Source organism: Ambystoma mexicanum, chromosome 3q, assembly GCF_040938575.1.
Source record: "Ambystoma mexicanum isolate Mex_15411 chromosome 3q, UKY_AmexF1_1, whole genome shotgun sequence".
Classification (NCBI taxonomy): Eukaryota; Metazoa; Chordata; class Amphibia; order Caudata; family Ambystomatidae; genus Ambystoma; species Ambystoma mexicanum.
The window spans coordinates 151,744,667-151,765,693 of record NC_090926.1 but is presented as its reverse complement, the minus strand read 5'-3'; the positions used below and the strand labels follow the sequence as shown (position 1 = coordinate 151,765,693).

General features: G+C 45.9%; 1 protein-coding gene across 1 annotated transcript in view; it reads left to right on the top strand.

Annotated features, from left to right (window-relative positions):
- The window catches only part of METTL1 (methyltransferase 1, tRNA methylguanosine), a 416,530-nt gene extending 396,662 nt beyond the window's left edge, over positions 1-19,868 (top strand). Inside the window, exons 5-6 of the mRNA XM_069653356.1 lie at positions 8,150-8,251; positions 19,634-19,868. Coding sequence (XP_069509457.1) covers positions 8,150-8,251; positions 19,634-19,777 — 246 coding nt within the window. The 3' untranslated portion in view covers positions 19,778-19,868. The remainder of the gene's footprint in view (positions 1-8,149; positions 8,252-19,633) is intronic.
- The last annotated feature ends 1,159 nt before the right edge of the window (positions 19,869-21,027 follow it).

Sequence of the window (21,027 nt, the reverse complement as noted above, 5' to 3'; positions counted from 1 at the left end):
CACTCACCCTAGGTTCTCACCTAAGTTAATTTCCAAATTCCATGTCAACCAGTCTATTGAGCTACCGGCCTTCTTCCAAGAACCCAAAAGTTCTGCTGAGGTGAAACTCCACACACTAGATGTGAGGAGGGCGGTCCTCTACTATGTAGACAAGACCAGACCGCTAAGAAAAACAGATCAGCGCTTCGTCTCCATAGCTCCAGGCAGGGAGGGAGATCGCGTCTCTAAGAAATGCCATCTCTAAGTGGGTAGTCGGATGTATACAACTGTGCTATTCCCTTTCAGATAAAACAATGCCTTTTATGCCAGGGGCCTACTCTACAAGAGGTACTGGAGCCACGCTGCCTTTCATTGCAAATGTACTCCTTGACAGCATTTGCAAAGCAGCTACATGGAGCTCTATTCACACCTTTACTCAGCACTACTGCATTGACACTCATTCCAAGACAGATACTCAAGTGGGACAGGTGGTTCTAAGACACTTGTTCGCTCATGAACCTTCTCACATCCCACTTCCTTCTTCTAACACTGCTCGCTAATCTATGCACAGCATGTGATCTAAGCAGATTCCACAAGCCTCAGAAGGGATACATTACTCACCGTAATCGTATTTCTGATGCTTGTATCTGCTTAGATTCACATGCGCCCGCCCTTCCTCTCCTCTGAGAGAAGGCGCATGGCTATTTGTAGTCTTATCTATCTTATCTGCTTGGATACTCTGTACTCACGTTACTCCTCATGCTACCTCATGTCAGAAAAAATACAATCTGAGGGTCCCACACGCGTGTGGGATCATGGTACAGGGGACGTCACACTACGGATAGTATTACTGGCACATCCTGTTTCGACGCCCCTTTTCAAGTTTCGAAAAACAAACTGTAATACTCCGCACTAGATTTCGGCCTATGCATAGCATGTGAATCTAAGCAGATACAAGCATCAGAAATACGATTACGGTGAGTAATGTATCGTTCATACATTATATATATATATAATTTCTGAGGCTTGTGGAATCTGCTTAGCTCACATGCTGTGCATAGGCCGACATCTAGTGGAAGCTGCAGAGTATTACAGTTTGTTTTCGAAACTTGAAAATGGGCGTCTACATAGGGCGTGCCAGAAATACTATCCCTAGTGTGACGTCCACTGTACCCATGATCCCTCACGCGCGTAGGACCCTCAGATTGTTTTTTTCCGCCATACTTGTCGGAACCATTGCGCAGAGTTCCCTGGCTTTCAGCCATATTTTGCTAAATGTCATATAATTTCCCCGTTCTTCCACTCCCACGTCGGGACATCGAAGTTCGAAGATCGACGCCGGTCTGGAGAACAAACAACCGTCGAGAGCTGCACGCCTTGGGTTGACAAACACGCCACCTGTAACCTCTGCTTGCCGAAGGATCACCCCAAGGCGAACTGCAGAGCGTGTAGCCGGTTCAAGGCTAAAACACTAAAGGAGCGCTCGACCAAACGTTGGGCCCACCACGCCAGGCAACTCGAGGCCTTGGAATCGCAGGGTGCCTTCAGTGATGGCAGCAACGCCGTACTTTCGAACGGTGAGGGCAAAGAGGTGTCGAAAGACACCCAAGCGCAAGTCCCCGACCTCGGAAGATTGTCCGGCAGGGCAGTTATGGGGAACACACCCGGCGACACGAGCGCTACCCACACCACTTCTACACCTAAACACTCGAAGTCCAACCGAGACTCGACACGCGTGTTGAGTTCTCGGAAAGAGGCACGAAGAGAGCGGTCCACCGAATCGGTGTCCTCTGGGCGTTCCCGGTCAAGATCGTCGCACGACACGAGGCAACTGTCCACAGTTGCCAAAGGTGCCTCACTCACCAAAGTCACGGGGGTACGCTCTTCAGAAGACGACTCCGACCTCCAGTGCCAGGCCGCACACCAGAAGTCTGCTCCGGCAGACCGTTCGGTGGCTGCTTCCGAGTCCCGACGTGCTCACTCAAAGGAAAGAGACACTACCCCCGAATCTCGACACCAGGCGTCGAAAAGCTCAGAGAAGGTGAAAACATCAGGGAAACACTCTTCTACTCGTGGAGAAGGGGGTAAACAGCAGAAGAAAACATCTCACCCTTCTTCCGCACCACAGACACATAAGGACAGTTCAAAGTCTTAAGATAAGCATAAATCCAAGACCCCTGTCCAGGCCCCTAGGTCCAAACAAGGAATATAAGGGGAACCCTCTCAGGAAATGGTCATTCCCAGCTCCAAAAAATGGACCAGTGAAGATATAGACAGGGTAATGACTAGAATGTCCTCCCTAGCTGACTTCTACTCCAAGAACCCAGAGCCCTTCCTCACCTATACCCCGGACAGTGCTACTCCTTCAGGATCCAGGGACCCTCAGCCTCCTACTGAGAAACCTTGGGTTGAGACTCCCAACTCAGGGACTGATTTCAGACCCTTTTTACATACAGCCTTACACTCAGTATGGTGAGGATCCACAACAGTACGATGAGGATCCAGACTTGGTAGTGTTGGATGACCAAACTGGGGTGGACTATTATGGGGATGACGAGGGCCAAGAGGGGGAGGAAGATGACTTCACAGAGAACCTCAGGTTACCGACTCTCCAGTAGACAACCAGCCCCTCCTAAATGAGGTCTTGGCTAGAGCGACAGAGCACTTCCGCATAGACACTCAGGGGACACAGGAGGAGAGGGACTTTGCAGAAGAACTAGTGGGAGAGAAGAGACCCATTGCCCAAGCCATTCCAATTCTCAAGTCCATCCAATGGAGAATTGATCCTTCCCTTCTTACTCCTAACCTCACCAGGGCAGTAAACCCCAGAATCGAGAAACTCTTCAGGGCTGCCCAGTCAGACCCACTTTACATAAGGGGTCAACTGAAGCCCGATACTTGGTAGTTACTAACACCAGAAAGGGGCGGGGACACCTCTATCATTATCTGAGCCCCTCCCCCCCCCCCCAGACAAGGAGAGCAAGAGAATTTACGGGTTGGGAAGGAAGGTAGCCTCCACTTCCGCTTACCAGATAAGGATTGCCAACACCACCACTCTGCTGACAGTTACAATTGCCACCAGTGGGAGCAGGTAGCTGCCCTCATTGACTTTGCACCAGAACCACTAAAGGGTCAGTTGATCGAGGTCGCGTCGGACTGGAGAGCATTGTCCGGTTGCATCCTTAAAGCAACCTTTGATGCCGCACATAACGCGGGCAGGCTTATAGCAGAGAGCACAGTCATTAAGAGGTATGCTTGGTTAAGACAGTCAGGGTTTAAACCCGAGACACAAGCATCCCTAATTGACATGCCGGTGGAACCGAATCTCCTATTTGGCAAGGCGGTTGAGGACGCATTAAAAACTACCAAAGACGACTATGATACTCTGAAATTCCTGGGATAGTTGACCAACAAGCCCCCTAATCAAAGGCAATGGTAATTTTCGTCGCCCATGCGGCCAAAATTCACAAAGGGGCTCCAATTATACACAGGGGCAGGGTACATAATGGGGGTAACAACCAGCAGACTACCCAGAGTTACAGCACAGGAAACAAAAGGGGCTGTGGTAGAGGTAGAGGCAGCCCCAGCAGAGGCGGCACGCCTCCCGCAAAACAGTGACGCTGCGCTCAGGGTCCCTTCTCACGCATACCCACTAGGGGGACGCATTTCCAATTTCACCCAAGCTTGGGAAGGGATCACATCAGACAGATGGGTGCTGTCCACAGTGTCTGCAGGATACTGCATAGAATTGCTTGAGTGTCCCCAAAACCTCCCTCCACGTCAAGATACATTCCTTGGACCACCAAAAGATCCTCCTCGAGGAGATCATCAATCTTCTAACAATGGACGCGGTAGAACTCGTCCCGGGCAACCAGGTAAACAAGGGTATTTATTCAACTTACTTCCTTGTGCCAAAGAAAGATTTGACAATGCGCCCAGTATTCGACTTACGCCCTGCAAACAAGTATGTCAAGCCCCAAAAGTTTTGCATTACTACTCTCCAAGAGGTAATCCCCCCTCCTAAAAAAGGGGGATTACATGGCAACATTGGATATGAAAGATGCCTATTTTCATATTTCCATGTTCCCAGCGCACAGAAGAATCTTGCGCTTCAAGGTGGACAGTCAGCACTACCATTTCAAGGTGCTGCCCTTCGGTATTGCCTCGGCTCGGTATAGCCAAGGCTCCAAGGGTATTGACCAAGGTACTGGCGGTGGCACACCTGCGCAGGGAGGCAATCCCGGTGTACCCTTACCTGGACGACTGGCTCATCACGGGGTAGACCCCAGTAATTTGCAGATCAAACATTCAAAGAACGATGGACCTCCTTCGATTTGGGTTTCTCCATAAACGAGAAAAAATCAAGTCTGGTGCCAAGCACCTCCAAACAGTTCCTAGGAGCTGTCTTAAACATTCAAGAGGGGTTGGCCTCTCCATCAGAGGAAAGAATTTGGAATCTACTACTGCAAATTCCTCTATACCAGCCCGGTCGCCAGATAAGGGTGTGCAAAGCAAAGCGTTTGTTAGGCATGATGGCGTCATGTATTTACCTGGTCCCCCACGCGCGCCTGCGCATGTGACCCATGCAAGAATGGTTGGCGAAACAGTGGTCTCAGGCAAGTGGTCAGTGGGACGATCTAGTGGTCGTTTCGCCAACACTTGTACAAAGTCTTTACTGGTGGACAAGAGAGAACCTGTCAAAGGGGAAACCCTTTTACGATCCAGATGTACAGGCTGTAGTCACAACAGACGCATCCCTGTCAGGGTGGGGAGCACACCTCCTTCACCAAACAGCTCAGGGTCTCTGTCTCACACAGTAGCCAAGAATCAAATCAATCTGCTAGAGCTTCTGGCAGTATTCAGAGTTCTTCAAGCGTTGGAGCCCCACCTGTTGAACCTGTCAGTGCAGATCCTGACGGACAGCACAACAGCGATGTTTTACCTAAACAAACAGGGAGGGACTCGTTCGCCAAATCTGTCCAAGCTTGCTCAGAACATTTGGGTATGGGCACTCAGACGGAACATTTACCTGTCATCTCAACATGTTCCAGGGGATCTCAATTCGCTAGCGGACACTTTGAGCAGAGATCCCCTCCCAGAAGAACACAAATGGTGTCTACTCAGAGAAGTCGTAGAAGACATCTTCTCACAGTGGGGTTTCCCCACTGCAGACCTATTCGCCACAAGCGAAAATGGGCAATGCCCAGGATTCGCATCCAGGTTCCCTAAGCCAGACTCCAAGGGGAACGCCCTGTGGATGAACTGGTCCGGAATGTTTGCCTACGCTTTTCCACCAACCCCTCTCATGAGGAAGGTGGTCAATAAGATGCACAGGGAATCGATGACGCTCATCCTAGTTGTTCCCATGTGGGCGAGGCAACCGTGGTTCCCACACCTACGCCGACTCGCGGTGTGTGAACCCATCAGACTCCCTTGCTGGTACAACCTACTGTCCCAGCACCATGGTCAAACATTGCATCCTCAACCCAACTCAATGAACCTGGCATCATGGCTCCTGAAGTCACAGAGTTTGGACATCTCAATTTACCACAGAGATGTATGGACATCCTAAAAGAATCTAGGAAACCTAACAAGAGGCACTGTTACTTTTATAAATGGAAAAGATTTGTTATCTGGTGCCAGAATAAGCAAATCAACCCGGTTGATTGCACTCCTTCCAATATTGTCACATACATGCTCCACCTGCTGGATACAGGATTGGTATTTAACTCACTCAAGGTACACCTGGCAGCGCTGTCAGCCTACACCACCTCCCACAACAAGGTTTTGTGGTGGAAGGTACCAATGGTTAAAGCCTTCATGGAAGGGGTAAAGAGACACCACCCTCCAATTTCAAACCCACCACCTAGATGGGACCTTAATGTGGTGCTTGCTAAGCTCATGGGCCCACCCTTTGAACCCATGCATAAAGCCAGTCTAAAACACCTGACCTATAAAACTGCCTTCTTTAGTAGCCATTACATCCATAAGAAGGGTCAGTGAAATTCAGGCTCTGTCAGTGCAGGATCCTTTCTTTACTGTTCATAAGGATAAACTGGTTCTACGAACACACCCTAGGTTCTCACCTAAGTTCATTTCTAAATTCCACGTTAACCAGTCCATTGAGCTTCCGGCCTTCTTCCAAGAACCCAAAAGCTCTGCTGAGGTAAAACTACACACTCTAGTTGTGCGAAGAGCAGGCTTCTACTATGTAGACAAGACCAGGCCGCTAAGAAAAACAGAGCAACTGTTTGTCTCCATAGCTACAGGCAGAGAAGGAGATCGCGTCTCTAAAGGTGCCATCTCCAAGTGGATAGTCAATTGTATCCAGCTATGTTACTCCCTTTCTGAAAAGACTGTCTTTTGCGCCAAGAGCCCACTCTACAAGAGGCATTGGGGCCACTCTGGCTTTCATTGCAAATGTACCCCATGACACCATTTGCAAAGCAGCTACATGGCGCTCTATTCACACTTTTACTCAGCACTACTGCATTGACACTTATTCCAAGACAGATACTCAAGTGGGACAAGCGGTTCTAAGACATTTATTTGCTCATGACCCTTCTCACATCCCACTTCCTTCTTCTAACACTGCTCGATAATCTATGCACAGCATATAATCTAAGCAGATTCCACAAGCCTCAGAAGGGATACATTACTCACCGTAATCGTATTTCTGATGCTTGTATCTGCTTAGATTCACATGCGCCCGCCCTTCCTCCCCTCTGAGAGAAGGCGCAGGGATGCTCGTAGTCTTATCTTTCTATATATCTGCTTGGATAATCTGTACGCACGCTACTCCTCATGCTACCTCATGTCAGAAAAAATACAATCTGAGGGTCCTACACGCGTGAGGGATCATGGGTACAGTGGACGTCGCACTAGGGATAGTATTACTGGCACGCCCTGTGTCGACTCCCATTTTCGAGTTTCGAACACAAACTGTAATACTCTGCAGCTTCCACTAGATGTCGGCCTATGCACAGCATGTGAATCTAAGCAGATACAAGCATCAGAAATACGATTACGGTTAGTAATGTATCCCATATATATATCTGTCTTCTCAAGGCAACACTGTGTTGAATACGGCTCCACAACAGGTAGAGCTGTCCCAATATTAGCACACAGAAAGAGAGTACTGTGGGAACAGGAAAGTCTTCACACCTCGTCTAAACTTCAGGGACAGCGGAAGTCCATTCCACAGTTTGGTTGCCTGGACAGCGAACGATCATCCACCCCATCTTTCATATCTTAAACTAGGCGTCGCAAAGTGTCCGGACGAAGATGACTGCAGCACTCTAGGAGTGTACTGGAGGAATCTGGCACTGAAGAAAGGAGGGGCAGCATTATAGAAAACATTTTCCACTAAGCAAAACATCTTAACGTTGACCCGCTGAGCCACAGGGAGCCAGTGAAATATTAGTATATGAAGACGAGATATGATCTCTACGTCTCAGATAAAAAAGAAGCCTTGTAGACGCATTTCGAAAAAATCTGCACTCTATGAAGAGTATGTTTGGGTAAGCCCAAGTAAATCACATTGCAATAGTCAAGTCTGCTAGAGACAAAAGCATTGAGCAGTTATGCAGGAACGAGAAATAATCTAAAAGATTCCTAAGTGAGCATAGTTGATAAAAACAGAAGCTGTGAACCGAGGCAACCTGGCTCTCTGCAGAGAGGGAAGTATCAAGCCACACACCGAGGTATACCAAGTTCCATTGAGTTGGGTAAAACCAAATACTAGTTAAATACAGAACGGGGGATACATTATACTATGTTTCGCTAAAAATCAAATAAGTGGCAAATGTCTGGTTGAATGCAACAGTTCTGAGAGGTCAGGATAGCACCAACGTCTGTTCTTTTGTGACACCATGAGTAGGCTTAAAGCTGTCAGAATTTGTAATGTATTTGTGAAAGTCATCAGAGCCATAGGGGTTACTTTCTGTCCCCCAAATTATCTTGCTCTGGTGATTCTGTACACTGTTTTTTAATATTGTGAATGCAACCTGGGTGTGTTAGAAAAATAGGACTGCTGGTGGTAATGATAAAATATGTATTCTTGTGTTGAAAGTGGTCTGGTACATCCAATGAAATGATTAGAGATACTCTGTGGGGCCAATGTATAGGGCTGATGAAATCATACATTGACCACTCTGCTGTTTCCATTCAGGGCCTAGTGTATACAATCACAGACGTGGAAGAGGTTCATGAGTGGATGGCCAAACACTTCAAAGAACACCCGCTGTTTGAGCAGGTGCCACTAGGAGAGCTGGTAAGTGTTATGTTCCAGGGGATCTCAATGCTAATCCTAATCCTAATGCTGTGCTGTGGATGTAGACTGAGGTGATCAGAGCTTTGGAATGCTGGTGTTAGGAAAGATTTCCATTCCATGTGTAATTTTCCCTCCAGTTGTGTACCCCCCAACTTTTTGCTTTGTTTAAACACCATAGTCTGACTTTACCAGAGGAGCACAGCCTTCTGCTGCACTCCTCTGGGCTTTTCACTCACTTTGTTACTGGGAAACTGGAATGCCCTTAAAAACAGTCGGTACTGGGACACTTTGTTTCCCGTTGTCCTTGTCAATGTTTCAACTTTTCTGCAACATGTTGCGAGTGCACAATGTACCTTACAGTACAGTGCTCTTGGGTTTTCCTGTCATTTCTAAAGACCCTAATTACTCTGAAGGATTTTTTAGGAGAAGTGCATATGTGCCTTGGACAGGGCTGGTGGCATCTTATCTTTTCGTGTATTTGTAATCCTTTCCTGCCAGGTAAACCACGGTTACCTCGTTTGGCACGGTTAGGTGGCCTGGCCCAAAAATGGCCACGCCATGAGGTTCTTGTCCTGTCCTTTGGTCATCTTGCCCCTTCACCTTCCTCAAGTCGAGCCGACTCGGGTCAGTCCTTATTTGGACATGTATTTTCCCGCGAAGGGCCAAGCTTTCGCAGGCTTTTGCATGCCTTATATGTGCGCCGCCAGGATGTAGGCCGGACTGTCTAGTTCCAATACACATCCTGGGAGCCAGAGAGTCTGGTGTGCTGTGAATGCCTGGGACCACCATGCTCCATGATTGGTCCATGTATGGTATGCCTGTATGTGAGCATATCTTCCATTGAGTCCTCTTCGTTTTGGCGCATAGGAGATTTTGGATAAGAGAGGGCTCCAAACACCCATACCATGTAGATCTCTGAAGTTCTCACTGAACGAAGGATAGGATCCAAGTATCCTGAAACTAAGAAGCCGAGTTGAGGAACCGCTGGTGACCCGCTGGAAAGTTTGGCACCCTGAGCCCGCTGTCGTCCCGTGGGACCCCTCTGCATCTGGTCGTCCTAGAAGGTCTGCAAAGACGCTTCAACCTATTAGAATAGTGGGACCAACTATTCTCGGCACCTTCATGATGACCTGCAAGTAAGCCTTTTCTTTTTGGATGTGTACCTGGGCCAACCAGTGGGCTGACCAGCTTGCACAGGTCCTTTGCCCTGATACCACTGCCGTTTCGAGGAGTCCCTTGAAACTTGGTTCATCACATGCTCAGTGTTCATGGCAGTCTCATGCCGAATTTCGTACATTTGGCATTCCCAGGTCTGGAGTAAAGTGAGTGTGCCTGTCATGACCCTTGCCCCTGGCCCTCACTGGCAAGTCAGCCTTCCAGTTAGGGCCAGGTTAAAGGCCTTAAAACCTCATCCAAGACGCTCTTGGAGTCAGTCCTGGCGCCTTTGGCGCCAGGCTCATAACCATCATGAAGACCAACATTAGAATGGGACTATTTACTTGGGACTATTTAACTTGGGAGGGCGGGGGGGACAGGGCGGGGTTCAGCCAATATGGAGGCACACATATAGCTCAGTTACAAGGAACTGAGCTATGCGGTCTAGTCTTTTGGGTGTGGCAGGCCTGGGACTACTTTACCTGGACTACTTTGGGTGTGGCAGGCCTGGGACTATTTTACCTGGACTACTTTACCTGAGACTATTTAAACCGCACCCAAACAGCAGAACATGCTTTGCGTTATTCTGCTGTGGGCAGCGTAACGCTCACTGTGTCCAGTTCTTTGATGCCAGTTTACCTGAAACCAAGGACCTGCAGAGAGAGAAAGAACACTACAAAACTTACCTGGAACAGTATCCCGTCTTCAATCCATCTCCGACTTCAGTTCCACTCACCTGAAGGTACGAACTCCATCATCCAGCACTGCATGCATCCTGGAATACCATAACCTGGAAAGAGGAGAAAGAAAGACAGCATTAGTAAGCATTTACTCACATTTCCTCCTGAATGACGAAAGCCACGCAATTCTTACCTGGGTAGTCATCTCCTGGTCAGTATCATTGCTGGAACATTACGGCGCTCGGCAAGGAACATCGCAACCTGCAAGAAGATAAAAGACACAGATTAGCAATATAAAAGGCGAAACAGCGCCGCGCATCGCGCATTACTCACCAGACAGCATCGCGCACACCGCGCTTTCGCCTACCAGCCCATGCTCATCTTCAACCTGCATGACGACACCAAAATACCTTTCCATACCTAAAAGGAAAGAAGCAAGATATTATTATTCAAACTAAGAAGAACATAAGAACTGCATATAAAGACTGTAAAGCAGCAAACCTACGGAGTCGCAGCAGGCCTGGATTCCCACAGGGGGACTTGCACGAGTGAAGTAACTTGGTCGCTGCTCGTCCCCCACATCTACATGCCCCTGCCACGAGGAGCAAGACGGAGAATCCACCATTTACAATATTAAGACCCATCTTTAACCAGAGGCCTTACCAAGGGACCGGGAGAGGGCTTGAGAGTGCAAATCATCCAACCAGGGCTGGGCGGTGTCCCCGTGGATACCAGCTGAGCGTAACAGCGCCCAAACCGGAGTATATGGGGTTACTGTGTCACCCAGTCGTGGTGACGAACTTTGCAAGTTCATTGCAGCTGTGCCCCTCTGTGTCCTGAAGCCTGCTACATCGGAACTGGCCTGATTCATCCACCAGGAACGGAGAAATCGCCACTGTCCATTTGGGAATCAACGCTATATCTTTGTTGCTGAAAGCCGCAGTACCGTGAGATTGCCGCATTTGAACCTGCAACCGAAGTGGACTCGACTGCTGAAATTTGGTCCGGAGTGCGCAGGGGACAGGTGAGTAATTGCAACCCTAACCAGTGGCTCCTAGCGCATCCATCAATTGTTACGTATGCGGGGCCCCTCTCCTTTCCACTGCTAGTGCGAACTAGATAACTATTCCCGAACTCTGGAATCTGCTCTTCCCTGTTGCAGAGAACCCTCCACTAATAGTGGGAATATATTCTGCATCACCTCACCCACCTTCCTGAGCTGGTACAGACCCTTCAAGAGACTCAGTTTTGCCCATCTGCATTACCGCGTGCGCCAGCATTGCAAGTACATTTCAGCAATAGGCTCCACTCTTCGTAGGGATTGGACTGCCTTTCAGTTAGGATTGTGTTTGATGCAGAAGGGCCTAAAGACTATTTGCACTACCTGCTTCCTTCCCTTTTTAGGTTGTGGACCCATTTCGTGCATAAACCCTTTAGACCCTATTGGTCTTGGGTATATGTATATTGATAGGATTGTGTTGGCTTAGAAGTATAACTGTAACTTTATTTGTGTTTTGAAACTCAAAGGCCTTGAAATAAATGTATTTGTATTTTTAATATATATATACTCCTGACTGGGGGTGATTTGTAATTGTCCTTTACTCTGTGTGCTCATTGAGGTCTTTCAGTCACCCTCACCCCTCCTGAGACCTAATCTTGACCGCCGCCAATGCTACCTTGATTGGTCTGGCTTGTGCAGAAGGTTACTGTGTTTCAAGAAACTAGGCTGGCCTTCTGAACCTCTGCCCACCAGGTCAGAGTTCAGAAATCCATCTTAACAGCTGGCAAACAAATAGGCCAGCCCATTTAGATTATTTGCTCTTTGTAATAGGATATCATCTTCCTAGTGTGCAGTTTTTTTTATTTCTGGATCATTTAGGTGCCATTTTAGCACTGTCTGCTTGTGAGCAAAAGTTCATCCTATAGATGTTTAGAGAGAGAGAGAGGTTGGTATATCGTAGTTTAACATGTGGTATATTATTTTTAAATGTGTGTATTCCATGGCTCCTTATCTATCAGGTCTCATCTCTTACCAATCTCCTTTGCAATAATGTTCTTCTACTCAGGTTCTACTTTCTTCTTAGTGTCCCCCCTGTGCTCCTTGTCGTTTTTGTTAATTCCAGATGGTTGCTCAGAAACTATGAAATGAGATACCCTTGGTTAAATGTTCATGTCTCTCTTAAACAATTCTTTAAAAAGTCTAAAGGAACATATGTTACACGTTTCTGTTCCTTTTGTCAGTGAATGTTAGAAGCCTTGTGCATTTGGTTTGCCAGGTACTGCTTTATTATGCATTTACAGAGGTCGAAATTAGGATTGGTTGACCAGGAGCAGAAAGCAGCTCCTGGGTATCGGGCATCACCCTTTAGGCAGGAGCTACGCCTGGGGTACCAAGAGCTAGTAAATAGTATGTGATATACAAATTAACTTTTTGTGCATTATATATTATCCAATATGTTTTAAATTTCTCTTATGTGTGTCTTTTATTCTCTTTTATACCCATTCCCAAGCCTACACACAGTTAATATTACATAGCTATGTCTGTATGCCACCACTTGCTTGGGGGAAGTAGCTCCTGGTAGTTCTTGGTTTCAAGCTAACCAGGCTCTCCCTGGCAATAACCAGGAGCTAAATGGCTCCCAGCAATTTCGAACCCTGCATTTATATTACGTATGCCTTTGTATCGCTGTTATTTCCCTATGTACAGAGCTTATGGCGAAAGCACTATATTAATTAAATATAGGCATACATACATGCAGGATGCTGTTTGGCTGCACAGCCTTTTGTCTAATTTTGCAGCCTTTGTACAGTCAAGCAGTAGTCATGAACTCGGCCAGCTCCATCTCCATTAATAGTGGACCATTGCCAACCAGTTGACCATTGCTGACCCTTGCCAGACTGTTGGTAACCATCCCCAGACCAATATGAATTGCTGCAAAACATGGCCAGACAGTGGCCGACCATGGCCAGACTACGTCGGACCATTGACAGACTGTGATTTATTGTTGAATACCATGACCAGACTGGCCAGACCTTGCTAACCACGCCAGCTCGTTATTGAGCATTACAAACCATAGTTTGTCATTGCCAGACCATTACAAACCGTTGCCAGACCACTCTCAACCATTGTCAGACCATGGCAAGCCATAGATGACTGTCACCATGCAGGCCGCCTCTCCGGTCTCTCTCTGCGTGGGATCTGGCAGGAGGCCTGCACGACAAAATAGATTCCCTTCAGAAACTGTGCACATTTTGGTTTGTCCATACTTGTTTGAAACTGGAATATGAAAGGAGAAAGGGTGTCAATTATTAGGCCTGCATGTCGGCTTATTGGGGCCTTTACTCATGCTGCAGTATCTCCTTCTGGCCCTGCAAAAACTCCCAGACAGATGTAATGAAAGTCACTTAGGATGAAAACCCCAGAGGAACAACAGTGACCTAATGGCTTTGTCGTGGTTCAAGTAGGAGGCAGCTTCATCTGATAAGTCGAGCACTGAAGATGCACAGTGTAGTATCAGTGGGGTGCACAGCCATGTGACTGATACGTTTTTAATTGAATTGAGCACCCTCCCAATTTGCTATGGAGAGAGAGTACAAGCATTGTATTCAAAAGAAGACATTTCCTATCTTCCATGGCATTGCTGATTACTGGGGCCACATCCACTGAAAATATTTGTGAATGGGGCACGCGTTTGCAGCACAAAGCACTTAGCGGTTATCAATCCAAACAAAGTGCCCTTGCATGCTTGTTCTTAGTATAATCCTCTGGTGATACCCAGGGCGAGAGTTGTCACCAGAGTAAGAGAGGGTGCTTCTGAATACTGAACCCTTCCTTATGTGACTGCCTACTGCAGAACCACAGAAATGAAGGTGGTTGCTTGTACAGAAATCCTGACAACCCTGCTATCATGTTTACAAACCTGGTTTTCAGCTCCAGTGATTGTCTTGAGGCAATTGACTTGTTGAGTGCGTGTGGTTTTTGTACAAGGAAGCACAGTCTTTCTCTCAGACTAGATTTACTGTTGACTGTTTCTCTGGAATTATACCAAAGGCAAATGGCGTAATCCGAAACTGGAGAGCCTATTGGAAATGATGATTGGCAAGCCATCCATTAAAGTACCAAAAGCATATCGGGTGAAAGCAGAAATAGGGTGTGTATGAACCAAAACAGTTGTGTCTGCACTGTGTTTAAAATCAATACAGATCTGAAGCATTCTTGGTCATCATCCCTCGCCACCCCTTCCAACTTTGGACACTAAGCAGGCTGGCTCAGAATACAAAAAAGTAAACTTTTTCAAATGGCTATACCTTTCACAGCATAGCCTCCCATCGAGCTCTAATCATCTCTTTACGCCTCTATCCACCCTATCCAATGCTAAGCCTTCCGGGTCTCTCTACCTGGAACCAACCCCTTATTTACTTCCTCATGGTTTTGGCCTTTCACACTCCTTGCTTAACTGAACACTGTGCGCTTTGACATACGTTACCATCAACCTGTTGAAACGACCGTAAAACGTTACCTTCAGAAACAGAAGGCTCCCTCAGCCACCACCACCCAATATCACTTAAAACTGCCATGCTCTCTCTTAAACTCGTTTATGAAGTCCTATGCCTGTACCTTGAGGTGATGGTTTGAGTGGCCATTGGGGACAGTGCATAGTCAGTGGTCTGCAGAGCCCATGGCCTGTCACTTTGAGAGACCGGGGAAGTCACTGGGCCTTATTACAAGTTTGCCGGTCCGGTAACTATGTTACCGGTAAGCTTGCTGGTACTGTAGTTACCGGACCGGCAAACTACGAGCGGAACAGCACCTGTGAGCAAACCTACCCGGTAGCGCCGGCACCGTTATTAACGGGCTACCGGCCCGCCATTCTCATTGAGCCCTAATGGGTAATTGCCCATTGCCGGGTGTCGGTAAAAAACGGACTCCGGTATTTACCGGCATGGCTAACGCCAACCCTATAATGAGGCCCACTGACTTGGCTTTATTTTATTTTTTAGATTGTTGCATATAGTGCGAACTTAGCTCAAGAACAGCAGAGAGCTTTTCAACAGGAGGGAGTCCGCATAGGGCTTGGCATTTTATACAGTAGCTCAGTATCGTTGGCAGAGGGAGAGAGGAATTTTTATTTGTCTGGCAGGTATTGTTGAAAGAGACACGTATTTAGTGTTTTGCAAAACTCTAGGATGGTGTGGGCATTTCAAGCCACTACCGAGATTTTGTTCCAGATGGTCGGGCCGTGGCAGGAGAAGGACTGCTCACGAGTCTTCTCTATACAGGCTAGCTTTGACTCCAAACATTTGATGGTTTTGCCACTTGAAGTGTGACAGCCGCCTGGTGTTTACTTTGAGACTGCTTTGTAGGTGATGCATCCAGTTTTCAATATGAGCCAGCGCTGACGAGAGAGCCAGTGAAGCATGCACAGTGTTTGAGATAAACAGTCGAATTTGTAGGCACCTGTAATAAGGTGGGCTGCAGCGTGGTGGGCTACCCTGAGGGGGGGCCAGGTAAGCGCTGGAAGCCCAGTAAGGAGGGCATTTCCAGCATTGATGTGCGATATAACGAGGGCTTTGGTGACCGTACAGTATTCATTTGGGGGAATGAGGGTTTTGATTTTGCAGAGCTTTGTTAGTAGCGCAGGGCGAAGTATCCACTGCTGCCATTGTGGTGAGATTGAATGATTGAATAGGGAGGTGCAATTCATATAACTGGGAGGTGTGGGCAGGAAGGAAAGTGGATGTGTGTGTTTGAAGAAGGAGCAGGCGTATCTTTGTGCCATGTTGGAGAAGGAGAGGTGGATCAAAAGACGGTAGTTGAGAGAGAGGTAGTTAGAGCTTCAGAAAGGTTAGTGGAAACATCAGTAAAAGAAAGGAGTCACAGGGGTCGAATTGGAATCATGTGGCAGGGGCTGGAAGTTGCTCCTGGGTGTCAGGGGTTTCCTCTGTCCAAGAGTTACTTATCATGACCCGGGAGCTATTAAAGTCCAGTCTCAGAATGGTGTGCAGCAGAACCTAATGTCTAAACTGTGGCATGTACCTAGAAAATGCATGTATTGAACTCCTCGTTCTATTGCTTTGTTGGTCTGACTTGTACTCTATTGCTGACTGTTTCTGTTGAATCCTCTATTTCCAGTTGGCTTTACATGGTTTCACCGTTTAAATTTTCTAGAAATGTTATTTTTTTTATTTCTTCTACACTTCTTTTATGTTAGTTCGTCCATCTTGCTGCTACTTCTTATCGAGTCCTTATCTTTGCTGCTAGTGCATAACTCTGCCACTACATCTGTTCCTGCATTAATCTGTTACTTTACTGACACATTTTCTGTCTCTGCACCTCTTTTCTGGAATGTGACCTTGCTTGCTTTCTTTCTCAGGGCTGCTGCATTAGAATGGGGCACTAATATAGCCTTATAGAGTGAGGGAGGGATCTGTCCCAAGCGATAATGACCCCTCCCAAACTCTATAAAGGCTATTGGCACACGGTGCTCATAGCAATACATGTTTTGGAGTTTTCGTGCTGAAGTAAAAAATGGTGCTGTAAGAGTGAGCAAAGTAAATAGAAAAACTGAGATAGCATATTAAATATGTTTTTTTGTTGTATTTAACTAACATGGTTGTCTTCGAGTTGAGCATTTTGATTGTAACTTGGTTGAACTAGAACTGGTTTAACATGAGAATGCACTAGGTGTCATGTAAAAGTAAATGGTTTCTCTTTAAGAAAGTGAAAGTATTTTCCAATGTTTTTCTCTTGTTGTGCTAATTAACATGTTGCAGTGTAAAAAATGGTCCCCTCCGAGGGGAAGTGTCTTTTTGAAACAAAATCTTGTCTGGAAATTGCATTGTTGTTTCCATGTATGCTTCTGAAAACAGAATTTTCAGAATTTAGTCAATACCAATAGTTATTGACTGCACTCTAAACATTCTGATTGGTTGAGAAGAGGCCAATCATGATTTCCATGTGCTAATACATACTGTAACACAAATCTAACTTGCAAATGAGAAGCAACTATAACGTTGTGTCCGGTACAATATTCATGATTTGCATGTCTTCTTAAGGCTTACAGCTTTTATGCAAATTCCTATATAAATAGAACATGTGACAAAGGTATATATGTATGTTTCACCAGTTGGCTTCGGTAGCCAAAGGTAACACCTGGTAGCTGTTATTGTCATGCTAAGCGTGCTCTTCTAGGTCTTATCCAAGAGCTAAATAGCTCCCAGTTATAATCCTGGAGGTGTTTGTGTATAAGGTTTGTGATTTTATCATTTTGGTGAGTTCCTGCAAATGAACCTCCGGCCATTTTATTTATTTATTTAATTATTTTGCAGATTTCTTTTTTTGCTGGAGTTGTCTTTCCTTAATGGGGCGTTTTACCCCCGATAAACCCCGGATCCCACCTCTTCCCACCCCCTACCCCACTCTTATTTCTCCTTTGTTTCTCTCTTTGTTTCTCCTACCTTCACTTAGCTTTCCCGTCCAACCATACACACATTTGGTTGGTATGGACATTTGTGAAGTTAGGGTCGTCAAAGTGCGTTTCTCAAATTAGCATTCGATGTTATGACTGCAAACTGGAGGAGTCGAAGGAGAGCAAGAGAAGTCAAAGGGGAGATTGGGATAACACGATAAAGGGAAAGGTGGAAGTGAAGACAATGACTGGGCAGGTCAGAGAATTCAAGAGGTGGAGGTTGGTGGGGAGAGTAAATGAGAGAGAGGATGAGGTTGTGGAGAATGGAGGCGATATTGTGATACAAAGGAGTCTTGTAAGGAGAGCTCTTCAAAAGGAGCAAGAGGATAAGTATAAGAAGGACGTTTGAGAGAACATCCAGAGGAAGATGTAAGACAGAAGCAGGTTGTAAAAGAGGGCAGGTCAGGCCCTGAACAGAGTCAGTTTGAGGTGAGATGGGTGAACAGTGAGGCTGAGGTTTGTGAGCCTACGGTGGTTGGAGGAATGAGCAATGTGGCAGAGCATCAAGGAGGTTCAGGTTAAGCCCGGGAATAATGAGGGGGAAAAGGACAATGAGAGGCCCACTTAGGCGCACACGTGTGGTGCAGCTTCGAGAAGGAGTAGGGAAAGCACAAGAATACCAAAGAAAAGAGAGCAGGACAAGGAAAGGTTCCCTTAGGTATGAGGAGGACAGTAGAAGTGAGTCAGGATCCTGAGACAGGAAGGTGGCGATTGGTGACGGAGTAGAAGGCAACCCTATGGAGCTCTCAACCTCCTGGTCTCCCAGAAGTTCATTGCCTTAAACACATGTAGAGCAAGCCCTGCCTCTTGTGCAGCCATGTAATCGCTGTGCATACACATCTGAGGAAGGTCCTTCACCAGACTCTAATAAGAAGGGAACAAAAGCAAGATCAGAAAGTGTGGGGACACTTTGACACCCCTCAGACTGTGAGTGACTTTGTTTTTGCCAACCCACCAGGTGGGAACCAGGAACCTGGGCCAGACATTGATCGGCCATGTCACTTTGAAATGTGAGCTCTGGGTGAAGGCTAGCCTACTGGGGAAGTTAACCTGACAGTTTAATTTGTATCCCTGGCAATCCTTTCAACAAGAACTGTTACCCTACCCTGATGAATCAAATGTATCTTTACATTTCATAGTCGGCCTCTTGGTTGGTCCTTAGACGCTTTGACACCCCTGAAAGTGTATGCGTACAAAACATACTGTTTTGTTTACTTTCTCGCAACTACATTTGGTTATTGTAAGCCTGGTACCACTTATTTCACTGTACTGGGTTCTAGAACCTATGCAAAGCACAGGGCATAGGGCTCTCAGCACAAAACATTTGAGACTTGTGATGTCACTCTATGTCGCACGCCTTAGAACTTTGATGTGTATATATATATATATATATATATATATATATATATATATATATATATATATATATATATATAATGCGTGTATTCCCCTTTGCATCCATCTCTTGTATGTCGATTATTTAACTTCTTGTGTATACTTCCTTGTTGGAACTTCCTGTACTCCTATGCTCCATTGGTTAGAGGAACTGTCTGCACATCCCTCGTGCCTGTACATGCTATATTGTATATTTTTGCATCTTACCTGAGTCCTACCTGCATGTACTGTAAGCGGGTAGAGTCGTCTTTTCCATGTATGTAATAGTAACTTTGCCTCCTATGTTATGTGTCCAGATGCCTGAGGCCCCGGCGCGCTATATAAATGAACAAAATACAAAGGAATTACATGGATTGATTTTTATTTTTTGTGTTTTAATTTTTTTACATCCTGCTAGTTTTCCTTGAATACATTTTAATGACTCTGAATGACTTTATAATCTTATCTGGGCAGTTCCATAAATCTATTTGCCCAGTAAAGGAGGAAACCGTTTTAACCCAGGCTAGCATTGGGATTGTCCTGTTGGCATCCATTTCAAAAGGTAAATGAATAAAAATGTCCTTAATCCACTCTGGAATTCACAAGCAAGATGGCAGACAGGGTGATTTGTTACCAAAACGCCCAGCATTTGCTCTTGATACTGCAGTCATCTCTTCTCTAAACGTATCCTTTCTCTTTTACAGAAGGATGATGTGATCGTAGATCGCCTGGGAACCTCAACCGAGGAAGGGAAAAAAGTCCTCCGCAACGGCGGCCAAAATTTCCTTGCCATTTTCAGGCGGGTCACAGACAAGACGCTTGAAGAGACTCTGAGCACCTGGCCTTGACTAGGAGTTATATTTGGAGTGCTATTTTTATTTTGAACTGTACTGTTGTGAAAAGCAGTAATATGTATATACATTTCTCTATATAACATTACGTTGTCTATTTTTCTTTTCCAGTAGTTTCAAAGGCCCTAATCAATTGTTAACAATGTAAATTAGCCAGAACTCTTGAGTACTAATGCCTACAATGATCGCATACAAAATACCCTTGGTGTGTGTTTGTGCTTTTGTAGCATTTTCTACTTTGGAGAGAGTCTATTGGTACTGGTGATATTAGACAAGCATTGAGAAAAAAAGTTTCTTCTATTAATATAATTGAAGAATTTAAATCTTAAGCTTGATCAGAATAAAGTGTCAGATGGCGTAGCTTGCACAGAAAAACATCTACCCCTTTTAGATTCTTTATAGAATGGAGGATTTACAGGATCTGGTCATTGGCACGCCTCATAATTTCTGTCGGGTAGTCCTTTAGAATTTCCAAGAATAGATAAATAACCACTGCCTGCTTGGATAGATGAGCTACATTGAAGCAACCATGACAATCACTCGGAGTCAGTGCAAGGAGCTGCATTCTGTACTTTCTAAAACTTATTAAGAAGAGTTATGGGAGCATCACACATTGGTGTAGTTGAGGCTAGAATTGTTGACCGCACATTTTTTGATGGTAGTGCATCAAATGTGCAAATATCCCATGCAGGTGAAAAAACGATATAGACCACAGCCTTGATTTGCAGACTAAAACACGTATTGTAGTCACAATAAACTTTTCACTTCAGTGGCTGAGGAAAAGTATAACAAAATGGGGCAGGGAAGGCAGTAGTGGGGTACTGGTGGATCTAAACGGGGGAACAACTGAAAGTTATTGACTTCTCACTTTTTTCCTGGATGAAAGTCTCTTTGGCAGTGGGCCTAAAATACCATTTGAGAGGTTCTGGTGATGTACATCATACCAGAGTGGGAATAATGGGAGTGGGCCCTGCTGTGTGACGTCTTTAATGAAGGTATTGAGAATAGGTCAAAATTACAGTAATCTGCAAGACTTTGTTTCAGGTAGTTTCACTTCTGCTTTTTTTCTGTTTGACCTAAATTTGCAAATGAGAAGCGCCTAAGGTTTGAGGGTCTTTAGAAATGCTCTGTTTGACCTACATTTGCAAATGAGACGCAACTGAGGTTTGAGGGTCCTTAGAAATGCTCAGACCTCTGAAATGATATGGGTTAAAACTATATCCTACTTGCCAGTGCCTTACCTCCAC